The 24,751-nt window shown below is 33.9% G+C and overlaps 8 protein-coding genes across 8 annotated transcripts; 2 read left to right on the forward strand and 6 right to left on the reverse strand.

Annotated features, from left to right (window-relative positions):
- Positions 1 to 16: 16 nt before the first annotated feature.
- Positions 17 to 1,026, reverse strand: GCV3 (glycine decarboxylase subunit H). Its single transcript, XM_020192498.1, has one exon. The coding sequence runs from the start codon at positions 812 to 814 to the stop codon at positions 191 to 193; it is 624 nt and encodes a 207-aa protein (XP_020050635.1). The 5' UTR covers positions 815 to 1,026; the 3' UTR covers positions 17 to 190.
- Positions 1,027 to 2,001: 975 nt separating this feature from the next.
- On the reverse strand, positions 2,002 to 3,435 carry TOS1 (Tos1p; the record flags this gene model as incomplete). Its single annotated transcript, XM_020190166.1, has 2 exons — positions 2,002 to 2,867; positions 3,000 to 3,435. 2 exons carry the CDS (start codon positions 3,433 to 3,435, stop codon positions 2,002 to 2,004), a joined length of 1,302 nt encoding a protein of 433 aa, XP_020050636.1.
- Positions 3,436 to 4,479: 1,044 nt separating this feature from the next.
- ASCRUDRAFT_73972 (uncharacterized protein) lies at positions 4,480 to 4,779 on the forward strand. The gene has a single exon (XM_020192499.1). It carries the CDS (start codon positions 4,494 to 4,496, stop codon positions 4,677 to 4,679), a length of 186 nt encoding a protein of 61 aa, XP_020050637.1. The 5' UTR covers positions 4,480 to 4,493; the 3' UTR covers positions 4,680 to 4,779.
- Positions 4,780 to 5,314: 535 nt separating this feature from the next.
- On the reverse strand, positions 5,315 to 6,265 carry ASCRUDRAFT_26898 (Metallo-dependent phosphatase; the record flags this gene model as incomplete). Its single annotated transcript, XM_020189977.1, has 1 exon — positions 5,315 to 6,265. A coding segment is annotated over one exon (951 nt), but the record flags the coding sequence as incomplete, so codon positions are not given.
- Positions 6,266 to 10,611: 4,346 nt separating this feature from the next.
- On the reverse strand, positions 10,612 to 12,637 carry ASCRUDRAFT_104500 (uncharacterized protein). The gene has a single exon (XM_020188594.1). The coding sequence runs from the start codon at positions 12,512 to 12,514 to the stop codon at positions 10,754 to 10,756; it is 1,761 nt and encodes a 586-aa protein (XP_020050639.1). The 5' UTR covers positions 12,515 to 12,637; the 3' UTR covers positions 10,612 to 10,753.
- Positions 12,638 to 13,088: 451 nt separating this feature from the next.
- On the reverse strand, positions 13,089 to 18,053 carry ASCRUDRAFT_30226 (myosin family protein; the record flags this gene model as incomplete). The annotated part of the gene is made up of 3 exons (XM_020190171.1): positions 13,089 to 14,524; positions 14,597 to 15,994; positions 16,034 to 18,053. The coding sequence occupies 3 exons, from the start codon at positions 18,051 to 18,053 to the stop codon at positions 13,089 to 13,091; spliced, it is 4,854 nt and encodes a 1,617-aa protein (XP_020050640.1).
- Positions 18,054 to 18,739: 686 nt separating this feature from the next.
- ASCRUDRAFT_73976 (synaptobrevin family protein) lies at positions 18,740 to 19,289 on the forward strand. Its single transcript, XM_020192500.1, has one exon. It carries the CDS (start codon positions 18,913 to 18,915, stop codon positions 19,264 to 19,266), a length of 354 nt encoding a protein of 117 aa, XP_020050641.1. The 5' UTR covers positions 18,740 to 18,912; the 3' UTR covers positions 19,267 to 19,289.
- Positions 19,290 to 19,547: 258 nt separating this feature from the next.
- DRS2 (aminophospholipid-translocating P4-type ATPase DRS2) lies at positions 19,548 to 24,076 on the reverse strand. The gene has a single exon (XM_020192501.1). The coding sequence runs from the start codon at positions 24,049 to 24,051 to the stop codon at positions 19,753 to 19,755; it is 4,299 nt and encodes a 1,432-aa protein (XP_020050642.1). The 5' UTR covers positions 24,052 to 24,076; the 3' UTR covers positions 19,548 to 19,752.
- Between the last annotated feature and the right edge of the window lie 675 nt (positions 24,077 to 24,751).

Here is a 24,751-nt window from a genome sequence, read left to right on the forward strand (position 1 = left end):
CGAATTTTTTTTTTATTTTTTTTTTCATGTCAAAAAAAATAAATCCATGGAGGTGGAACATTTCTCATGCAAGCCATGCGCATGCATGCGTCACCCAATGAGATGGAACTAATTTGTCACTTTGATTGGCGAATTGCCAATATGATGTTTTTTGAATTATATAGATAAAAGAATATATATTGTGGGATATTTAGTGTTCTTCGTTTTCAAGGAAGTTTTTGTATGCTTCTTCAGTCATTAATTCTGTGTCTTTTTGGGTACCTTCTAAATCTACTAGGTCAACTTTTACTAACCAACCATCACCCATTGCATCAGTGGATACTGGAGAAGGATCATCTTCAAGTGGTGAATTCACATCAACAACGTTACCATTAACTGGGAAATAGACATCATTAGCAGATTTGACACTTTCAACAGAACCAAGAACCTCTCCTTTAACGGCATCAGTGTCTATTGATGGAAGTTCAACAAAGGTAATATCACCAACAGCGTGAGAAGCATGTTTTGTAATACCAATAAAAGAAGTTCCATCAGGATGGAAAGCAACCCATTCATGTTCAGGAGTGAATCTTAAAGTAACAGGACCATCTGAATAGGTGAAAGGTAACGATGATTTATTTAAAACATTAAGGGATGAGTCAGATGAGTTGAATCTTTTTGAGATTGAAAATGAGTTGTAATTAAAATTGTTGAAATTATTAGAATTAATTGAAGATTTTAAAAAAAATTGGGATGGTTTAACAAAGGATTGGTTTTTTAATAATGGAGAAAAAGTATTTCTTTGAATTGAACGACCAACGGCAGAAGATATCATTTTTGAATGCTGCAAATATCTAGTAGAAGTTTATAAGAGTTTATAAGAGGATGAAGAAAAAGAAAGAAGAAAAATTTCTTTGCAGATTAAGAGAATAATAATAATAATAAATAATGCAAATCACGAACTGACAATTTCTCAATTGCAAAGGAAAAAACAAATAATCGAAAGAATCTGATGTTGGTGTATCGAATTTTGAATTTTGATGTTAGGGATTTCTCTCCAATGAGTGAGATGATAAGAAACGACAAAACGTTACTCTGGCCCGATTTTGGGAGTTCCGAGTCATTTTGCTGAATCAGCACTGAGTCATCAACCGGTCGATGGGATGTGTTCGAGCACGTATATGCCGTTTACGGGATTTGCGGGATTAAACGGATTGATATTACGTATATTGCATGCTTTCGAAATGATTTTTTACGGTTGACGAACCGTCGACTGGTTTTTAACTTTAAGATGTTTAGTCGTGGGAATTTTGCATTAAAAACCAGAGAGAATTCAGGCAAGAAGAGAGAGTTGGTGTGAGCTATGACATTTCATTTGTTTAATAAATGGAATGATGATGATTATTGACCTGGTGTTATTATGATTCTTGTCACTGATATTATTGCAAGCATTGGCATTTAAGAGTCTAATCAAATCAGCAGTAGAGTAAAAAAACCAGTAAAATGGTAAAATAGTAAGATAAAATATAAAATATAAAATATAAAATATAAAATAATAAAATAATAAAATAATAAAATAATAAAATAATAAAATAATTTTAAGTTATTTATTGGGTGTAAGAATTCAAAAACAGAATAGAGCGGATTGAAATAGAACAAGTTTGATGAAAGTAAATCAAAGTAGATTGTTTAATTTATTCATTATCATTTAGTAAAAGTTTTTAAACCAAAAGATACAACATTATTTATAAAAAATATCGAAAAGTACACAAATAATTTATAGTAACAAGACAAGACAAAAAAAACTAATCAAAAAAAGAATTAATTTGGAATTAAATTAATTTAAAAAAAATTAAAAAATTAAAAAAAAGAATTGTAGTAATAGTAATAGTAAAACGTAGAGTAAGATAAACTAGTTTTAATAATTGAGTGTAAAATTATTTCAAGAGAATAGCAAATTATAAAAAGAAAAAAAAGAAAACTTTTATTCTTTTAACAAAAACAATTCGAAGAGAACTCAGATTAAACTAAAACAGCACTGGAAGACGATTCTGACAACCAACCGTTAACAGTTGATTCATCTAAACTAGAAGAGAAATCGAAATCATCAACTTTAACAATAGAGATAGAAGAGCCACTTAAAACCGCCACAGCTTTCATTGAAGAGGAGGTTGGTCTTTTGAAGAAATCAGAAGAACCACCACCACCGGAAGAAGTACCATCACTGCCTTGACCAGTGTGAAGATGAGAGATTAATTTATCAGAACCAGAAGAGAGGATTTCAAACAAATCCAATTCACCACAACCAGTTGACCAACAAGAACACGAAGACGAACCATATTGTAAAGTTCTTGGGATTTTAGCGTTTAATAACCAAATAGCAGGCATATCATAATTACTGTCAGAAGCTGAACCAGAATCAGTTGGCATTGTAAATTCAAAAGCAAAAATTTTGTTGGAGCCACCAAAGCCGTGGTAAGCAGGAATACCAGATCTGTAGTAACCACAATCACCAGAAGCAGAAGAGCTGCCACATTTTGAACCAGAGTAGATGATGTATTCAACATCAGAGCCAATAGTGACTTCCTTTAAAACTTGAGATGAGGATGAGGCATCTTGACCATTAGCAGCACAGAAGGATAAGGAGTTACCAAAACAAGAAGACCAGGTACCCGAATCCGTAACACCACCTAAGTTGTTTAAGAAAACAAGATTTTGAGCAGAACCTGGAGTATAATAAGAAGATCTAGACCAAGATCCTCCAACAGTGGATTTTGAGGATCCTGCTAAAGATGAGGATAATGCAGAAACGGAAGCTGAAGCCGAAGCTGAAGAAGCAGAAGCGGAAACGGAAGCAGAGGATAATGAAGAGGTAAAAGAAGAATAACCTTCTTCATCCAAGGTGGTATAGAAAGTGGAGGTCCAAGTTTCAGTAGAGGAAACATAGTCAGATTCATCAAGACTTTGAACAACTTCAGTTGGGGCTGAGCTATCAACATCAGTTACAGTAACAGTGTTACCATTGGTGTCGACATAAATAGTTTCAGCAAAGAAGACAGTTGTTGTTCTTGGAGATGCAGCTCTCTTGTGGACATGGTGTCTGTGGTGAGCCTTTGGAACTGGGTCGGCATCTCTTTTAACTTTTTTGTAAGATGAGGCAGGATAGTAGACAGCGAATTGAGACAATTTGAGTGGGCCTCTGAAGTGAACACTTAATTCTTCATTTAATGGAGACAAGTCACTGGAAAATGAAACACTGGATTGAGAACATTCACAGGAAGATTCGTCCATATTTGTAACATCCTTGTAGGTACCAGAATAACCAACACCTGAATAAAGAATGGCAGAGGCTTCATCACAGTAGTAATTTCCACTAACTTGAGAGCATGCAGCTGAAGCTTTCAAAGAATTCAATAGAGCTAAGGAAGCGATAACAAAACTATTTTTGAAAATCATTTTTATCGTTGAAATGAATTGGTATTTTTCTAGTTTAATTTAGTTTAATGTAATTTAGTTATATTCTAATTTTAGATTTCTATATTTCTTTATAGGTAATAATATTGTTTTCAGCGAAATTGGAAAGATTATTGGAACAAAGACAACTGAGCTTTATGGATATAATCAGAACTATTTATATGATCAAAAGGAATGAAATGATTATATGGAAGAGGTATCTAACTTCAGTTTCAGATGTGTTTCTGAAGTAAATAAAATGATAAATATTTAATTTAAGAGTAGATATTTTTGAATAATCGGCGCAATCAATACAAAATAAATGAGTGGATGATATATAAGTACTTGTGGGAAGAGATAAAGCTGGAACAAATATAAAGGAATGAATATTTGATATAATCTTCAGAGGACACAAGTATATTGCTAACTCAGAAAACAAAAGAATGAATAAGACAGATATAGAAGCAGATTTGCAAAATATTGAAAGATAGAAAGAAAAAAAAAAGAGATGATGGGAAATGAAAAAAATGAAAAATTGTATTTCTTTTATAAAAAGCCATAAAAGCAGAAAATGGAGGTTAAGCCCATTTTGGTTTCTGCTTCTGAAACAGTCTAGGCCCAGTTTCGTTCTCCTGCCTCTTCGGGGCCTCCTGCCCGATCTGACTCGACCGCCGCTCAGTTCCGGCCTGTTTGAGTCCAATATGCCGTCCCGAAAGGGCAGTTCAAGCGTGTTTCGCCACCACAGCTCGCATAGTACGCACACAGCTGCAGACGGCGGTCTTAGCAAGTGTGACTGCTTGGCTGTTTGCACCGCGTCAGCAGGCCCGCCGCGCTGGCTTGGAGTGGGCTTGCGTCACCGATGCAGATCTGCGTCTGAGCGCGGCGCCGTCCGTGACCAGAAGTGTGGTAACTTAGGGCTGCGGCAGGGCTTTTTCCAAGGCTTTGAGGAGTCGCTGGAGCCTTGAAGAAGCCTTGAGGAAGCTTTGAAGTTGGTGTTTTTGAAGAATTTGGTGTTTGTGGTGTCAGAATATGTAATATGGGTGGTGTATGGTGTATGTAGGATGGCTGGTGCAGAAGCAGAAACAGAGATTGCTTCAAAGCAGGATCACAGAAAGATCAGAAACTGCAAACGGATTAGAGGGAGAGGAACTTTAATGAACTTAGATATTTACACAAAAAACAGATTAAAAAGAAAAAAAAGTGATCTTCATTTGACAACAGAAAATAAGGTGACGAGTAAAAAGTAATGGGTTGAAAAATAAAAAAAATGTCCCGAATTTCTTTTTGATGGTTATATATTCTTCTGGTTTGTTTTCTTTTTTGTTTTTTTTTGTTTTTTGTTTTTTTTTCTTTTTTGGAGTGTTTTTCCCTTTTTTTTGGTTTTTTTGGTTTTTCTTTTAGCAAATAATTGGTAAACTTTTTTTATCCCAATTTCATAATCCTCTATCGTTTTCCCAGCAATAATCCCAAAGCATTTCAATCAACTTAAAATCATTTTAAATTATCCTAAAACGTTTCATCATTTTGACCCTTCCACCAATGTAATCGAACTGCTGATCTCTTCTCTATCATTTTTTTCATTATACTTTAAACCTGCTTCAATTGAAAGCGAACTTCCATTCAACGTATTGTTATTATTATTATTATTATTATTATTATTGTTGTTGTTGTTGTTGTTATTTGAGTTTATATTAGTTGGATTGATGTTATTTAAATTAATGTTATTTGAATTATCATTATCACCAAAATTCTGTCTATTGAAATTAATTTCGCCATTTAAACTATTTTCAGTATTTGAACTAAGATGATTTAAACTGTTATTGTTATTAATATAATTATTGCTGTTCATATAATTATTATAATTGTAATTGTAATTATAATTCACTTCGGCCTCTTTTCTCTCCTTTTTTCCTGTCTTTAACATTTGTTTCAATGCCCCTGAATCTAATGGATCTAATAGTTCAAAACTACACAACAATTCTTCATTCACACTCATTACTGCTCCCCAATTATCAAACTCCCCACAATAATTCGGTGCACTGAAAACTGTTACCAATGTCCTGTCATTAAAAAATTCATATCCATCTTCAACAACCATATGAGCTCGACATACTAAATCAAAATTGAATTTACCCAAAAATTTATTTATTGCAATCTTTGAAAAACAGTACGAGACTCCTCGTTCATTGTCTTCCCAATCATTGGTGTTTGTATCTGATGGATCTGACCATAGCAAATCACTTAACAATCCAAAATCCGGCACATCTGTTGGTCTTGAAATATTTCGAATCTCATTTAATGAATTTAACGATGGTGATAATCCGCCATGAACACAAAAAATCTTATTAGCAACAATTGCTGCAATCGGTAATGTGTTGAAAGTATCAATAAAGATTTTCCATGTTTTGATATTGCATCTTCTTTTACATTCATCAAAAAAACCGTAAACTCTTGTAACATTTGCGCATTCATGATTGCCCCTTAATAAAAAAAAGTTTTCTGGATATTTGATCTTGTAGCATAATAATAGTAAAATAGTTTCCAAACTTTGTTTCCCTCTATCGACGTAATCACCCAAAAATAAATAGTTTGAAGCTGGAGGAAACCCACATTTAGTGAAAATTCGAATTAAATCGCCATATTGACCATGAACGTCACCTACTATTTTAACTGGAGAGCTTAATTCTAACAAAGTTGGTTGATTTAAAAAAATTTCACGAACAGTTGAACAAATTATTTGGATTTCAAAATTTTTTAAGCATATGCTTTTATTTTTTTTAGCTGAGTAGCCAGCATCTAGGAGTCTTTGTATTAAATCTTCCACATTCAAAGTTTTGATTGAATTACTTGATTTTTTGCTTTTACCAGATATGTGTGTGATTATTTGACTACTTGAAGGGGTTGATATTGAGGAGAATGATGGTCTTGATAGTAGTATAGCTCTTGAAGATTCATTGCTATTGTTGATAGTGGCTTTGTTGGCGTTGTTGGAGATATTGTTGACGGTATTGTTATTGTTTTCGTTATTGTTATTATTGTTATTATTGTTATTATTGATATCGAAATTGTTGTCGTTATTGCTATCGTTGTCGTTATCAAGTTTATCGGGTAAATTATTATCATTAGTATTTTGCTCATTATTTGGATTTATGGTATTAATGTTATTATTGGTTTGATTATTTGTATTAATTTTAATATTGAGATCGTCGTTATTTTTAGAAACAATGGGTTCTTCTTTATAATTTGATCTACTATTAAAAGAGGAGACTAAGTAATCGTCTATTGAGTCTTTATTTTGGATGTTTGAGTTTGTGGTAATTGAGTTTGATCTTGATTTTGATCTTGATCTTGATCTCGGTTTTAATTTTGAAGATTTAGAAGATTTAGAAGATTTAGAAGAAGTGGAGTATGATCTTGGTTTTGATCTTGATTTTGATTTTAATTTTGATTTTAAAGATGAGTCTACATTTGGATTCAAGTGAGTGTTTGAAAGGGAATGAGATAGTGAATTTACGATTTGAGTATCGTTGGAAGTATCGATAATGCTGTTTGTATTATTTGAGCTGGTGGTTGAATTATTTGAAATATTAGAGATAGTAGAAATGTTATTTGTTGATAGTATGGGATTGATTTTATTTGTTGGTAAGTTGTTGGTGAGAAAAGTGGAGGAATCGTTATTAGTCAAAATTGGTTTATTTGGTTCTAGTTGGACCATTGATGGAGGGAGGATATCGTTATTTATATTTATAACGTTATTGTTGATGTTGTGGTTGTAGTTATGAGTATAGTTGTGGTGGTTGTGATTGGTGTTATTGCTATGATTGGTGTAATTGGTGTTGTTGTTGTTGTTGTTATTATTATTATTATTATTAATGGTACTGGTATTGAAATCATTAGCGTTGGGGTCTATTATGTTGAGATTGTTATTTGAGAGGTTAAGTGTGTCATTGATTAGATGGTTATTTGGGTTTTTATTTGGGATATTATTTGAGAATGAAGAGATGGAATGGTTATCGAAGGAATAAAAGGAAGAAGCAGATTTTGTCGATTTGACTGATTTTGGGATGGAGTTGGGTATTGATTTTATTGATTTTGCTGATTTTGCTGATTTAGATGATTTTGCTGATTTGTTTGATTTAGTTGATTTTGTCGATTTCAGAGAAAGAATTGATCTGGAGGATTTAACAGAGGTGGAAGTATCAGCTCGAATAAAATTATTTGGATTGGGAATCAAATCAGATTGCTTTGAAGAGGTATTACCCATTTCAAACTGATTATATCGATAAAGTAAGGCAGAATAAAGTAAAGTAAATTAAAGTAAAAATTAAAGCAAAGTAATAGATTGAAAGATATCGAAAAGGGTTGGTTTTTTTTTATTTTATTTTCTAAAACAAGATTTAAAAACTATTGGTTAGCAAAATAGAAATTTACTTGATTTCATTTTTTTTTTTAATTTTATGTTAAATTTGTCTTTTTTTTTGGTGACTATTATTGTTATTATTATTTTTTAGTTTGTTTTTCTTTAAATTCAATCCAGGTTAAATTTGTTAAACAAATAATATACAATAAAAAGAAAAAAATTTTCTTATTTTTTTTATTTTTTTTCTGCTTTTTTTTTTTCTTTGCTTATTTCTTTTATTTTCAATTTGCAAAATACAAAGCGTAAAGATTCTTAAGTTTAGACTTAATGAAAGTAAAAAATTTTCTTAATTTGTAAAGGAAATGAAATTAATAGAAAGAAACCACTCTCAACAATACCTATCTGTTTCGAAACTAGTTAAAAAATAAGTTAAACAAAACGAAACAAAAACAAAAGATAACAGTATCTCACAAGCAAGATGAGATTGCAGCACACTTCAAAGACGCAGTTCAGACGATAAGAGCACTTCACAGCAGAAACAACGTAGCAGCTATGAGGCAAAGACAATCAAAGACAGAGAGTTAATTCGAGCTCAATCAAATTCAATCAAATTTAATCCAACAAAACCAATCACATCAAACAAAACCAAATCAGATCCAGCCAAAGAAAACAGCCTCAGAAAACACCCACAAACAAGCTGCGTTCGCGCAGAGGGAGCCCAGCGCCGTTTCTAGAGCGTGGTGGGGCCCTCGGCGCCCCCTTCTTCGCGCAAGGCAGTGCCACAGCTCTTGCTCTTTTCAGCTCGCTCTTTTGCTCTTTTTTGATCTTTCTTCCTCCTCACCTCCCTCACCTCACCTCCCTGCTCTTTCCCACTGCTTTTCTCACATCCCACGCCACAGCATTACCCTCCACGTCCTCCACAGCCAAAACGGCTGGCGTTCCAGGGCCGGGCAATGCCGCGCCGCAGCTCACGCGAGAAAAGCGTCTTATCGCCTTCCTACTTTGCTCTTTTTGCTTTCTTTTGCCCTTTTCTCAGTTCCACTTGGACTCATCTCAAGCTATTTCCAATGCTTCTCTTCTGCCCTGTTCTCTGTGGCTTCCCTTCCTGGTGCTCGTTGTTTGGTGCTCCCTGAATGATGCTCGCTGTTCGTTCTCTTAGGCCCACCCTGTCCCACTCCATTCTTCGCTAATTCGTTGGTCTTTCGCCCAACCCGCCAATCAGCCTGTGGTTTCTTCACAACGTCGCCCTTTCGATTGGACAGCCAGCTAGCACTCCCTACTAACTGGCAGCTCCATCACACTCTCACCAACAACTCAAGACCCTTCACCAGTTCCATCTCTAGTTCCATCTCCAATTCCATCTCCAGCACCAAAACCCAAAGCAAAAAGAGTAAAAACAAGCTATAAACAACACATGCGCAAACATGCGTGTATACGCATAAATAACGCTACTGTCTAGTCCTCACCTTTCCAATAAGGATTTCCTGTTTACAATGTCTTTTGTTGTTTTATCTCCATTACTCAGATAAAACACAATCAACAAATTAAACTAAACAAATTAAATGGAATTGATCAAACAGATTGAACAAATGAAACAATTACTCATTTGCTTCAAATCTGGCGTTATCACCCAACTCATGGTGTTTGATTGGTCTAAAACAAGTCTATTTCTAGACATCGCATTGGACGATTGGAATCTCTTTTAACTCTTTCTTTGTGACTACTTTGCAATTAATTATCAACACATTTATTTTACCATTTTTTATCTTTTAGTAGCGTTTTTTACACGTTTTTATTTACTTTTTTGTTTAGTTGGAAAATAGGTTATAAAAAAGACAAATAAAACTCAACTTCTGACTTCTATACTATTAACATTTAAAATTTTTCCTTTTTTTCTTTTTTTTTCTTTTTTTTTTTAATATTTATCCATTGTTATGTACAATTATGATCGTTAATACTCACTATTCTTCATCTTTAATCCCCTTCCTTGTTTCCTCTTTCCTCTTTTTCTTTTTTTCTCTCGGGTTTTTTCAAATCAATATAATCTAAATCAATTGATTCATTTTGTAATAAAATTACAATATCTTTCTATTTCTATCTTATTATCCATTTCATATTAAACACTTATTTTATTTCAATTAAAACTTTATTCATATGAAATGCATTCATATAATAATAATTAATTGAAATCAAAATCAAATCAAATCAAACAATATAAATATAAATATAAATACAACTCTTTGTTTCTTATAAAATCTTATTTATTTATATTTTTAATTAATCAAATCATAAATTATCATCATCATCATCATTATTACTATTATTATTATTATTATTATTATTATTATTATTATTATCATTATATTCATTATATTCATTATTATTACTATTATTATTACTATTAATATTACTATTAATATTATTATTGTTCTCTTTCTTCTCCTTCTTCTCCTTAATTATGAATATGAATAGTAAAACTGTAGTTCAAATGTACTTGGATTACCTAGAAAGAAACTCATTACTACGAGACTATGAACAGTCTCGACTTGAAGCAAATAATACCTCTCAATCATATTCAAACTATCATCATAACGACGACCACGACCACGACGACGATAATAATGATGACAGATACTTAAGTTCAGAACAAGAAATCGTTTCATCTTCCCCAAGACCATACTATATTCCTCCTCATAGATACTTGAATTCAGTTCGTCCTCCTTATTTCACTGAAAATGATAACGATGAACTATTTAACCCTGACAATCCAATCAATTTTAATAGATGGATTTGCCATCAATGTAATTCACAACAGTATTTCCTATTATATTACTCTAGACTTTGCGATAACCCAAATTGTGGTCATATTTGTCAAATTTTTACTAAATCAAACAATTCAAATAAAATTAACTACAATAGATGTCCCAATTGCCATTTTTACGATGACCACCCTTATTTCTATTAATCAAATTTTCTCCTTTTATTTGGTTGATCTATCATATCATCATCATCATTATGATTTGCCATTATATTTTCCTTTTTCTTCAATTCTTTCATATCACTCTCAATACCATTAATCTCATTGGAAAATTGGTGATTCTCATCACCACTTTTATCTTTATTATTATTAAACGTTTCAAAATATCTCGTAATTTCTTTCGCAGATAACTGATCCATTCTCAGTTCTTGATTTTCTTCTAAATTTTGATTTTTCAAATCCCGATTAATTACTATCAACTGATTACTTGTAATCTCCTTTCCATTCCCGTTTATTTTATTTGTCGCCTCATTTTCTTGAAAATTTGTCAGGATGCTTTCATTTAAATTAAAACCATAAGATTCGTAGGTTTTAAATTTGTCTTTAAGATTCTTATTCTCTTGTTTCATTACCTTTAATTGTTCTTTTAATGATATAATTTCTTTATTAGATATCTCTAAATTTGTAACTAAATCGCTATAATTTTCATTCATCTTTTTAAATTTATTAATTTTGGAATCAATTTCTTCTATATCACTTATATTAAACGAATTTTTAATTGAATTTATATCTTTTAATAGAAGAATATTTTCTTTTTTCAATCTTTCATTTTCACTATTTATCGATAGTATTAGCTTAGTTTGAGTATAAATATATTGATCTTGTGACGAAAAAGTAAATGGCAAATTTGGCGCAAAATAGGTATTCTTCTTCTTTTTATTATTATTATTATTATTATTATTATTATTATTATTTAGAGAGGCTTTATGTTTATTATCATTATTATTCTGACTATTATTGTTATCATTTTCTTTTTTATTTAACGGTAGTCTTTGATTTTGACTTTGATTCTGAATTCCTAAATTCGATACTACCGATTGAATATCGATAGGAAAAGAAATATTTTTATTTATAAGTGGAGGGTTGAAATTTGAAATCGAATTCAAATTTGAGTTGGAGTTGGGACTGGAGCTAGAGCTGGAGTTGGAATTGGAATTTTCTTTATCTAGAGTAGAATTGTTTAAAAGTGTTGCATCAATATTATTATCATGAACACGATTCATAGAAACCTGATTTGATTGATTCGAACCGATCTGATTAGATATGTCATTGGTGATTAGCTCGTTATCAATTATGTTTGTAGAATTGTTATTTCCTATCAAATTAACTTGCAGAATATTCTGATTTGAAGAATTTATATTATCTGAATCACTTAAGATCTCATTCAAGATTTTGCCAACACTTGGATTGATTTGTTCATACATTAAAGAATCGTAGTTAATTTTGAGTTTTCTTCTATAGGATCCTTCACCAGGAAATGAAATAGATTTCCTTAGTAAACACATTTTATGAACTTTTGAAATTATAGATTTGTCCTTAAACTGATCATACAACTCCTTTTCATGTTCACTTCTCGATACAACATGAGATTCAACCATTCTTCTTGAGGGATGAGTTTTAACACAAATTGGACAGTAGTAAGTGTATTCTTCAAGTGGATCGTTTCGCCTTGAACCCTTGAGAAATGGATGGCGGCACAAGGAACACATCTTCAAGTGGCATTTTAAACAAATCTTGTTGCAATGGAATTTTTCATCGTTTTCCTCTATTCTGTGGAAGCATTTGTCGCAAAGTCTTATGTTCTGGTCTTTATTCGTTTCCTGGTTCGAGATAAAGCTGTTGTTCATCTGAGCAGCTCTCAATGTTGTGTATTGGTACTTGTACATTCTATTGGGGTTGCCCATTATCGCTGATCCTGTGCACTCAAGCAGCTACAAAAAGGGTGTTGGTGGAGGTGTTGGTGTTGCTGAAGATGCTGAAGATGCTGATGGAAAAGGTGAAGAAGATTCTCCCCATTCAAATTTGAAACGCATGTGAATGCATATTTACGCGTTTGAAAGTAATAGTGCAGTATCATGCATTAAACCAAAACACTGGTCAAAATGGACAGAATCGAGAGTGGAAAGCTAACAGAGTGTATTCGAGGACGATACACAACAATATATTTGAGTAAACAGATAAAAAAAACTAAAGTAGATAGGTAGATATGAAAAAAAAGAAAACTTAAAAAAAAGGTGATATAATGATGACCAGATGTAATTTTATAAAAAGTTATTATGTTGTACAAAAGATCCAACAACAAATGCAATGGACAACGTTCAACAAACAATTTTCAAAAACCAGTTTTATTTCTTTCATAAGTTGAGACGCAAAATAAAAGCATAAACGACAATTTAATAAAAACAAGTAAAAAAAATCTTAAAAAAACAAAAAAAACATTAAAAAAAAGCAGCTGATTTGAAATCAATTTAATCATATTTATGCAAGAGTGGAGTTATTGTCATATTCTTCAGTGGATTCCATGTAGTAATTCTTTTCATCGAATCTGCCATCGTCGTAACCTATTTCCGTGTATGCTTCGGATTCGGCAACAATCGCGTTTTTGGCAACCAACTCAACAATTTTCTTTATAACTGGAACGTTTAACCATGCTGGAACATAAGCCTCAACCTTTGAGAATGGTCTTAATCCAACTGCTCTGAATGGGTCATCAAATTGTCCTCCATTTCTATTCACTTCCTCAAAATAATCATTAGCTGTTGATGATGATTCTTTTACTTTTTCAACAACAACTTGCAAGACTTCTGGAGCAATTGGTGTTTCATAGTCTGCAATGTAATACTGAGATACTAACTTTTGAATTTGACTTGGACTCAAAGCATAACAAATTTCATAAATAATTTGAATATCTTCAGTTGTATTTTTTCTTAATTGTAATAATTTGGCTGCTTGCAACAAATGCGTAAGATATCCAGCACTTTCTGGAATATCATGACTCTTGCACCATTCTTCCAATCTTGTAACATTATAATTTAATTGTAAACCACGTTTCCATGATAAGAAGTTGTGTCTCATTATTAAATCATTAAAACAGATTGCATCAACAAATCTTAGTAATTCCCCAATAACTTCATTCATAACATCATCTTCAATAAAATATGATTTCATAGCCCAGTAAACTGAATTGAAAAAACTTAAAATATCATCCATCTTGTAATGTGGAGCTGGTGAAAACACTTTGGCCAAAAATGGTGAAGTCTCTGGTGCCATAAATCCTGGCAATGATTGTGACAATACAACTGCTGAAATTGCCTTTTTCTCCAATTCTCTTTCCATTCTCTTCATCCACAAATTATAAATATTATAAGACAATGATTCAAAATCTTCTTTTACAACTGCAACTAGTTTCAAATACTCATTATATTCATTTTCACTCATTTCATTAGCAATATCATCACTAACCATTATAGTTGTTTCTGCAAATGCAACAAATGAATATAATTCATGAGTATTAGATAACCAGAAAGCGCCATGAGTGATAACATCATCATCTTTCAAATTGGAGACAATTAATTGGATAACATTCAAAACTTCACCAAGGAAATCTTCAGATTCTCCTGTTAAACCTAATCTCCACATATCACTAAGAATAATAATAATTATTCTTGATGGGAACAAAACTTCCTTTCTTGTTAAATCAGTAGCAACACCTGATGGTGGGACTTTTAATCCCTTCAATAAACCGTCAACGATTTCTTTATGAATTGATTTAGAATCTTGTAATAATTTCCATAATTCATCATTAATTTCACTGGCAGTGTCTTCATAATCTCTAGTTGAGACTGGAAGAGCAGATACTGGTCTTGGATTATAATTATTGTCAGCAGCAGAACTCCAAGATAATCTGCTTGATGCTGAAGGTAGTTGTGCCATGCTTTGAACTTTACTGCGAGCGTTAGAATGGTTTTGTAATAATTTTGCGTTACCATTAGTCGCGTTACCATTAATTGCGTTGCCATTCACATTACGTTGAGATGCAGCCTGAGAAGCCAAGGCAGCAAGTTCGGCCTTTAAAGTTGAAATTGTCTTTCTTAAATCTTCCTCATTGTTGTTAGATTTGTTTAATGAGTTTCTGGCTTCTTTTAATTCTTGAATATTCTTAGTGACGTCATTTCTTAATTGTTCCTTTTCTTTCATAAGTTCTTTGATTTTCACTTTAGCATCTTCAAAATCCTTTTGAATTATTTGAATAGTGTCATTAAGTTCAGCAATTTGTGCTAAATGTTCATTAGATTGAGTATTTATTTGTTCAGCAAATTCCTTTTCTCTAGATTTCAATTTCTCATGAGCACCGCTTGATTCTTTAACAGTTTCTTGCAAGGCTAAAATCTTTGTGGTAAGTTTTTTGTTTTCTTGAACCTTTGCAGTTAAAGATTGAGTTAATTCAATGACTTTATTTTCAAGTCTATAACTAACTTCTTTCAAGTGATTAACAGATTTAGCTTCTTCTTTTAATTTTTTCAATTCTTTAACAGCTAAAGTACGTCTGAAACAAGATTGAATATAAACGGTAGCCTTTTTGGTTTCAATGTAATCACGTCTACCAGCATAAGATCTCCAGCTTTTTTGAATCAAAGAAGCAGCAGCATTTCTGCGTAATTCATGATAAAGCAATCTTGAACTGTGACCACGAATAGCTGATTGTAAAGTAACAATGGCTTTGTTTGTAACTCTAAATTTGCTACGAACCAAATAACCTCTTGAAATTGTTTGGATCATTGTTGCAGCTCTAATTTCAATAGCTATTCTAATCCTCTTTTGAGCACAATAACTTCTAAATAATGATTGAGCATTGATAATAGAGTTTCTGATTTTTCTATATTGTTGTTGATAGTAAACCGCTTTAATATTCTTTTGAATTAAGACAGCTGATTCATGCAATCTATTTGATCTTAGTTTTTCTAAATTAGCAAGAATACCCGCTTTAAAGAAGATTTTTGTTTCACCTAATTGATATTTCAACTTGTCATCAACAGTTTTGTCTAGAATAGTTTTGCATAATTTGCAGACATCATCTTCGGTTGTGTTAATATTTGAAATAACTTTAATCCATTCAGACGAATGAACCAAGATATGATATCTATGAGCAAATTCTTCGTAGGTTCTTCTAGATGGAAAACCGGCACATGAGATTCTAATAGTTTCCAAAACACCACAGGCTCTTAGTTGGGACAAAACCATTACGTTATCGAATTCCCAAGCCCTTTTAGCTTCATTTGGTTTGATACAACGGATATAGTGAACATTTGTTGAGTTGATAGTGGCCATTAATTCGACTAGAGAAGTTTTAAACATTAAACCTAAAGTTGGTTTTCTGATGTTGGCTTTACCACCCAATTTACCAATTGGGCCCATTGAAAAACGTTTTGATTTTTGAGTTTCAGCCTTTTTAGCCAATTCTCTTTCCTTTGCCTTTTGCAATCTATCATTGTTTCTTTCAACAGTTTCTAGAACTTTTTTCAACATTGGATTAGTTGTTGCTTTTATAGTCTCTAAATGGCCATCATTAACGGTATCTCTATTTTTTTCAAGGAAACCCTCAGCGTCATATTCAACATCCAAGGCATAATGAGCAACAATGAATTTAGCACCACCGAATCTTGGTTTTTTAAAGACTTTATTGGTTGGGATTTTATCTAGAGTGTGGTACATTTTTTGAATCCAGGATTCATCTGTACCGGAGGGTAATCTTGATTCTTCATCCAAGAGAGATAGGATACCCAATTTTTGTTCGATTAAACTGATACAGGGTTGGTTGTCAGTGAAATCGATGAAGGACCAGTTAATTTTTTCTTTGATATATTCTTCTTGATCTAATTTGAAAACATGTTGATTGAATTCTTGTTGTAACTTTTCGTTGGCATAGTTGATGCAAAACTGCTCAAAGGAGTTTTTCTTGAAATGTTCAAAACCGTAGATATCCAAGACACCGATAAAGGTATTGACACTATTAACAATCTCTGGAGCACATAAATCGTTGTTGACATATTCGACCAACCAGTCAAATAAAGCGGAATAGATATATTTAGCTACCGAGTCTCTTGCAACGACAGCTTGAGGGTAAGATAGGTTTGTTTGAATTTTTTCGTTTCTGGTGATGATTTGTTTTTTGATGATCCATTTTGAGAAAGAGGAGGGATCGAAACCTAGCAAGTTGCAGGCGTTGATTAAGCTGAGATCATTTGAAGATAGATGAGCATCGGACCTTGTTGCGTTTATTACAATGTTACCAATGTGGAGCAAACCAGCTAAGATTTTCCAGATTTCGAATTGTGATTTGTAGTTGATGCCAATTAAATTGAGGGCGTCAGAAGTGATTTTGAATTCTTCTGCATCATCGACACCGTTGATTTTAAAGTCACCACCTTGGTTCAAGTAGTGATAATGGTTGATATCGTTGGATAGGCTGAATAGGGATTTTTCGTTGTCCTTTAAACCCGATAACATCTGGTAGAAAATGTGGTAGTTTCTTTCAGTTTTAGGTTGAAAGACTAATCTGGATCTTTCTAGAAGGTATGTTTTAATTCTTGCACCAATGATGGAGATATTTTTGTCAAATAAGATTTCCAAGTATTTACCGAATCTTGAGGAGTTATCATTTCTGGTTGTTTTGGCGTTACCGAAACTTTCCATGATTGGGTTTGTAGCTAAGATTCTCTTTTCAGTTTCAGACATGTCATCGTGTTTAGGGTTAGCGGTAGAAGAGTTATTCGATTGAGGATTGTTGTTGTTGATTGATGGAATGTTGTTGGGGTTGTTGTTGTTGATTGTGTTGATTTGGATATTTGAATTGTTGTTTGTGATGTTGTTGTTTGATTCAACAGAAGCAAAGTATCTCATGATGTATTTGGCAGATACAGTTTTACCTGCACCAGATTCACCAGAAACCACTATGGTTTGGTTTTCTATTCTTTCTTTCATACAGCAGTAGGCATCTTCAGCAATGGCAAAAAGATGAGGTTCTAGCTCGCCCTTTCTTTTGCCAGCGTAGGCTTGTATAACATCGGGAGAGTATAATTGATCGATTTTTTCAAAGGGATTTGTAGCGATCAACACCATACCCGAGTATGTGTAGATGTTCAAGTTTGCGTACCTTACTTTGATTGCGTGGAGGACAGCAGGTTCATTTAGGTAGGATAGAGAGGTGAGATCTTCAGAGGCTTCTAGGATTCTTGGGTTTCTCAAGGAAGGTAGATTTTTTTCAACTTCATCATTTAGAGAGTTGACCAATATAGGAGGGAGGTTCTTTGAGGTTGATTCGTTTTTTAGTATGATTTGGTATTTGTTGTTTGGCAATTTTTCGTTAGATACAATTTCAACAGGAATCCAACCATGCTGAGCATCAGGATACCAACAATGGGTACCAGCGTCGTAAACACCCATTCTGATTATATATTCGAGAAATTAAGGTGAGAGAAAACAAACAAAGGAAGAAAGAGAGAGAGAGAGGGAAGAGAGAGGGAATGAGAATGATGGGAAAGGGAAAAAAGAAAAAAGGTATATGCGATCTAACAGTGAGTGAGAGAGAATTAAAGACACTTAGAGATTAGAGAGTAAGTGTAGCGATAAGTTGCAGAGTAAACGTGAGAGAAAATATTATTTAGAGATAACCATTAAACAGAAGACGTATTATAACGAGATATATACAATATCTTGAGCAGGGACAGAGATAAAAGAGGTGAAAAGAAGCCAGTGTTGATATTGGGACAGATTGAAAGATTGATCTGATCTGGAGTGAGCAAAAGAAAAACAAATTTTCTCGCAGCTTGAAACCAGCAAAAATGCACACTCTGTGGACGTTCGGGCGTATTCGTGCTGGAGCACGTGCAGCCGGAGCTGCCTGTGCCGCCAACGCGTCTCGCCCAGGAGCGCGCTTGCACGCGCGCATCCTCCCGCAGCGCTGGCTGCCGAGCGCGTCGTGCACGTGGCAGCTGTGCGACGCCGGGTGTGAGGGTGTGTTGGATCACGTAACACCGCATGTCAACGGTGTTACGTAATCCCGCTTATCTGGCGGCGTGACCAGTAGGGCTTGGGTGTTTATTCCGATACAGCCCTCTTCCCCAGCCCTGGTTCTCAGCCCTCGCCTTTATAAGGATCTCGTCTCGCTTCTTCTGCGATTTGCACCACTGCCTGTGCTGTCTCCATTGCTGCTGTTTCTTCTTCTTCATCTTCTTCTTCTCGTCCAACGACCCACTGCTATCAACATCAGCTCCCCCTCTGCACCCACTTATATTTGCCCACCATGTCCTCTGCTACTCCCTACGATCCTTTTGACCCTCCTTCCAACTCCCAGTATGATTCAAACAACTCAAACTCAAACTCAAAGACTGCTAAGATCCAGGCACAAATTGACAGCACCGTCGATATCATGAGGGAAAACATCAATAAAGTCACTGAGAGAGGTGAGAGAATAGACTCAATCAACGACCAGTCTCAAAATCTAGCCATCACTGCGAATTCTTTCAAGGACTCTTCCAACAGAGTAAGAAAACACATGTGGAAAAAAGACATGAAAATGAGAATTTGCATCATCATTGGTATTATCATCTTGTTAATTGTTATCATAGTCCCAATTGCTGTTCACTTTTCCAACTAATCAATTACCTCAAATCAATATCTGAAAATCATATCCTCATTCAAATCAAAAGTTAAAAATCAATCATCAGAGAAAAAACCTATATTTGGTAAATATCTACATCTCCTTCCACAACTTTACCTCCCCTTATAAACTTTTGCCTACTCTCCTTTTTATATTTTTTTTTTTTATACTTCTTTTCTTCTTGTAATTGATCTTCAACATTTACAATCTATATTTATCATATCAATTTATATTAATTTATATTACTACTATATTTTTTACTTACTATTATCTGTGATCTTATCTAACCTTATTTTTATCTCATTTTTATTTACTCACTTATTTACGTATTTATTACTATATTTATCTATTTTATTTATTTATTTATCTTATTTTTGGGATTGTTAAAATTCAATTACTAGCTGGTTTTATATAATCGATTTTCTTTACTCTTTTTTTTATTTAATAAACATTTTTCTACTTTTCTATTTTTCTATTCAATTATTACTCGATTCTAGCATCCACTAACTCTCCATATTTACCTCTAGCCTTGGTAGTATCATACATCCGAACAATTCTCTCCTGTCCTTCGTCTGCTTGACTGAATGCAAATCCACGCTGTTTCCTCATTCTTTGAACCTGTCGAACTTTTCTAATCGCCTTTTGAAATTGCTCCATCCTGGGCCTGTAATCTTGAATATCATACTTTTGAATCTCTTGAACATGGTGATACGATTCAGGCAAATACATCCTCTTGTAATACTTCCAAATGAAATCTCTTAATAAACAAATCAATGGCAACACAAACACACACGCCCAAAAACTTATCGTAGGATATGTATATTTCAACACTCCCCGATACTCTTTAGAAACATTAATCAATGGTGCTATAGTAGCATAAGCTGGGAAGAAAACTACCCAAAGCAAAAAACTCCCTGGTATACCCAATAACGTGAACTTTGTCCACGAATTACTGATTAATGCTGCTTTCCCTAACGACGTCAAAACCGCTGTAGTGAAAACTGCTGTACCCCAAACCCAATGATCCGCTTGCATTCCATCATCAAGACTGTTCCCATATCTATAAATAAATATACTTCCCACAAATATTATACCAGAGTGATAAAACCCATTAATAACCCATCCCCAAAATATTCTAACATTGAAAAATTTGGATTTTTGCCCCAATTGGTACAACTGTGGATACTTATCTAACAATCTAGCTCCAATAAACTGATCAAACACTCCCAATATAAATGGTGGAAAAACTGTAAATAAAACATTGTAAAACGTTAAAGTCCATGATTCAACAATCGATTGCCCAGAGAAACAGTTTAAGAAAACATACCAAAATTGTGTCATATAAAGACAAATGTTCTTGTAAAATGAAAACAATATAGCTTGCGATATTCTTTGATACGACCATAATCCATGGACCAATAACAATTTTCTCAAATATTTGAATTGTCCAATGGCGAAATCAGCAGATCTTGCTGCTTGCATTCCTTCCATACCAGAAATACCAACTCCAATGTGTGCTGCTTGAATCATTGAAACATCATTTGCACCGTCTCCAATCGCTAATAATATGGCCTTTTTATGCTTTTTAACCATTTTAACAACCAATGCCTTTTGTAATGGTGAGACTCTGCAGCAAATAACTGCTTTGCACATTGTTGCAATCTCTAATAATTGAGTGTCTAAATCTGGTTCTAAAGCGTACGCAAGTGACTTACCATCAATTACTAATGCCAATGAATCAATTTCCTCATTTGTCACTTGGTGCTCTTTAAATGCACTTAATTTTGACTGAATATTTCTTCTTGTTGATTCTTTACTATCTTCATTTATTATCAAAAGATTCATGTCTTCTGATAATAATTTACATGACATACCAATGTTGATAGCAGTCTCCTGCCTATCACCTGTTAAAACCCATATTTTAATGCCTGCATCTTGTAGAGTATGGATAGTGTCGGGCACACCATCTTGTAATTTATCCTCAATTGCAGTCGCGCCTAATAAAAACAAATTCTTTTCAATTAATTCAGCTGCTTTATCCAATTCCTCCGATCTATTGTTTAATGTTGTTGATGCACTATCATAAATTTGGGCCCATTGTAAATATTCTCTTTCAGGCACAATCCTTGATGCAATACATAAAGTTCTTAAACCTTCTGCTGCATAGTCTTCTAAATGACGCATGGTTGAATCAACAAACGGGTTATCATCTTGATTTAGTCTTTCAAGTATAACAGTATCAGCACCTTTGCAAAACAACCTAATAATACCATCAGGACACTTAAATATTGCAGACATTCTCTTTCTAGTTGAATTGAATTCGCAAATATTTAGCAATTCGTATTCTAGTTCTTCACCTTGAGGGGTTTCGATTGTTATAGTTTTCGGCTTTCTTGTTACAAATTTGTAACCCAAATACGCAGCACCTTCTACCAAGGCACCTTCATCGGGAGAAGCAGCTTGATATTTAATTGAGCCATCGTTGTTAATTTCTGGGATGACAGTATGACAGGAGGCTAATAAAAGTAGAAATTCATCGATATATTTTGATTGGTCATCATCAAAATTGAATAAAGTTGATCTTAGTTTTCCAAAAGTATTAAAACCAACTTCGATTCCATTATCGATAATTGTAGCACTTTTATCTTCGGGGATTTCTTCGATATAACAATGACCACCAATTGAGCAAGATTTGAATTCCATTATGTTTCTTGTTAAAGTACCAGTTTTATCAGAAAAGATGTATTCAACTTGGCCTAGTTCTTCTACTAGAGAAGAGGTTCTACAAATGGTTGGCTGGTCTCTTTCTTCGAAATAGATATCTAGATCGGAACCAATCATATAGGCTTGATAATATTTAATGATTTCCACTGTAACAAATAAAGAGATGGGAACTAAATTTGAGAAAAGAATCCAAAATGTTAAGATATCTTTAAAGAATAGCCTTGCTTTATTTTCTTGAGCCTGATACAAATAATCTAGGTGTTTTGAGTCTATTGATAGTTTAATGATATTTCCCAAAGAGGAGATGAGAGACAAGACGATTAAGATTGAAAAAAGAGCGATGATTTGTAGATTTATGATTTTTTCAACTGCAGTTCTCTTTATAGGAGTGGCAGTTGCATTTCGCATTAGTTTAGTTTCATGACCTGTGAAGATTACTATACCATGAATCCAGGGAGTGTTTCTTAAGGTGGCACCTCTTAGTAGTAATTGATCTGGGTTTAGAGGGATTTCGTTAATTGAGTTGTTGTTGTAGTTATTTAAGATAAGAGTACCTTCGTAAGTGTAAAGAGAGGAATTTGGTTGTTCACTTAGGATTCTTCCAGACAAGTTTTTGAGATCCATGGGGTTGCATAGAGAGGAAGTGTTTGATTTGCTTTGTTTAATTTTCAAGTTTGTTTCACCATCTAGGTTTGATGTTTCGATATAACAAAGCCCCTCAGGTTCCGAGGAAGATAAGAGGACGATATCAGCTGGAATTGGGTCTTCAGAGTTGACTCTTATTATATCACCTACCGAGATGTTTTGCCATTTTTTAATGATGAACAGGCCAGTATTTGAGTCCAATACTAGAGCCTTTGAGAAATTTAGTTCTTTGTCGGAGTTGTTTCGCTTGATATCTTCCATTATTTCTTTTATTGCAGATACTAGGAGAACTATGAGTAGAGTGCCTATTGTTGTGTATCTATTTGTTGGAGAGACATTGGGAACTTGTTGTATGATGGAAGTGAAAAGGAAGAAGAGGTTTGCGTATTTTGAGAATTCTTGAAACAAGAATTTAGGGAAAAAAGTTGCAAAATTGTATTTTGTGGTGGAGATGTGATTGTCATTAAAGTAGTTTAAAGAAGATTTTTTATGATTTTGAGAGATCAAGTTGTTGTTATTCAAGTAAATTACTCTTGGACCTAGATCGGCACCGGAGGACTGTTTACGAAGGATGTGTTTGTTGAATAGAGATTTTATGTTGAATTTATTTTGAGATTGGAAATTAGTTGTTGAGGGATTCAAAGAGCTGTTTAGGACGCTGTTATTGTTGATTAGGTTGTTTGTTGTAGAGTTTGTTGATCTTCTACGTGGAGGGTCATCAAATGGGTTAGTCTGGGAGGTGTTTAAGGTATTGAAGTTTTGCAAGTTTGAGGAATTGATGTTTCTGCTACTAAGACTATTAAGGTTGATGCTGTTAGTTTGGTTATAATTGTTGTTATTTCTTGGGTTATTGTTATTGTTATTGTTATTGTTGTTGTTATTATTATTTTGATGAGAGTTGCTATTGTTATTTAAGATGACAAAAGAATCGTCGTCTAATGCTATATCGTTTTCTATAAACTTGTCATTTGATTGAATTAAATTTATGTCAGAGTTTGAATTGAAAGGATTATTTTTATAATTTGAGGCAGTATTAGTGTTTGATACTGAATTTGATATTAATTTGAAGGGGTCGTCGTCATTGATATTGAAAGAGTCATCGGATAAGTAAATTTCGCTGTTGTTATTGGGAACATTATTATTATTATTATTATTATTATTATTATTATTATTATTATTATTATTATTACTATTGGTGGTGGTGGTGGTATTAGGATTTTGTTGATTGAAATTGGATGAGGACGAGGGCAAGTTATGGTTGTATGGAGAGTTTATGTTAACAGAGGGAGAAATTAGATTTGAGTTGTTGTTATCATCTTGAGGATTCTGATTATTTTGGTTACGTTGATTATTTGAAGAGAGAAAGTCCAAATCAAATATTTCATTGTTATTATTGTTGTTTGGGTACGACATTGTGGTGGCATTGACAGAAAGCAGCCTATATCATTTACCAGAAGCAGCAGAGCAGTGAGGACAAATTGCTATCAGAGCAGAAGTGCAAAGAGAAAAAGAATTGCAAACACAATTAGGCCTGGAAGAGCAAATTAACGATACAAGATAAAGATGGCGATGATGAGAGATCAGGATCAAGATAAAGATGGAAGAAAAGACACGACCTGAAAGCCACAAGGCCCGGGAGAGGTTGGATGTATGAAGGATGATATCCGCAGCACTGGACCAAGCCAGGGGCGTGGGACCATCGAGATATAATTAGATGCAGCACGTGCCCGGCTGTTTCCACTGGAAGCGGGCGGGCCTGCGAACAGCGAAATGTTGGTCTGAGACAAGCTCTGACCGAGAGGAGTGCTTGGCGGAGCTTGCTTGGACTTGGCGAGGCTGGGCTTAGGGCAAACCCAGTGTGGTGGGTGCTTTAGGTTGGTCTGTGTTTACGAGCACGACGGCTTTGAGCAACCAGCACCGGCGTGGAGCGGCTTCTGCGCTGCTCTTTTCGAGAAATCTTGTTTTTTCTCTTTGCCTGGCGGTGCGCTTTTGGTACGCTTTTGGATCGCTTCTTTGTTTGATGTTTGATATCGTTTTGACTGTCTCTTTTTGCTCGTCGTTTGATGGCATTTCAGCCTATCAGCACGCCTCTGCTCGAGGCATTGGTCAGTTT

Source organism: Ascoidea rubescens, assembly GCF_001661345.1.
Source record: "Ascoidea rubescens DSM 1968 unplaced genomic scaffold ASCRUscaffold_1, whole genome shotgun sequence".
NCBI lineage: Eukaryota > Fungi > Ascomycota > Saccharomycetes > Ascoideales > Ascoideaceae > Ascoidea > Ascoidea rubescens.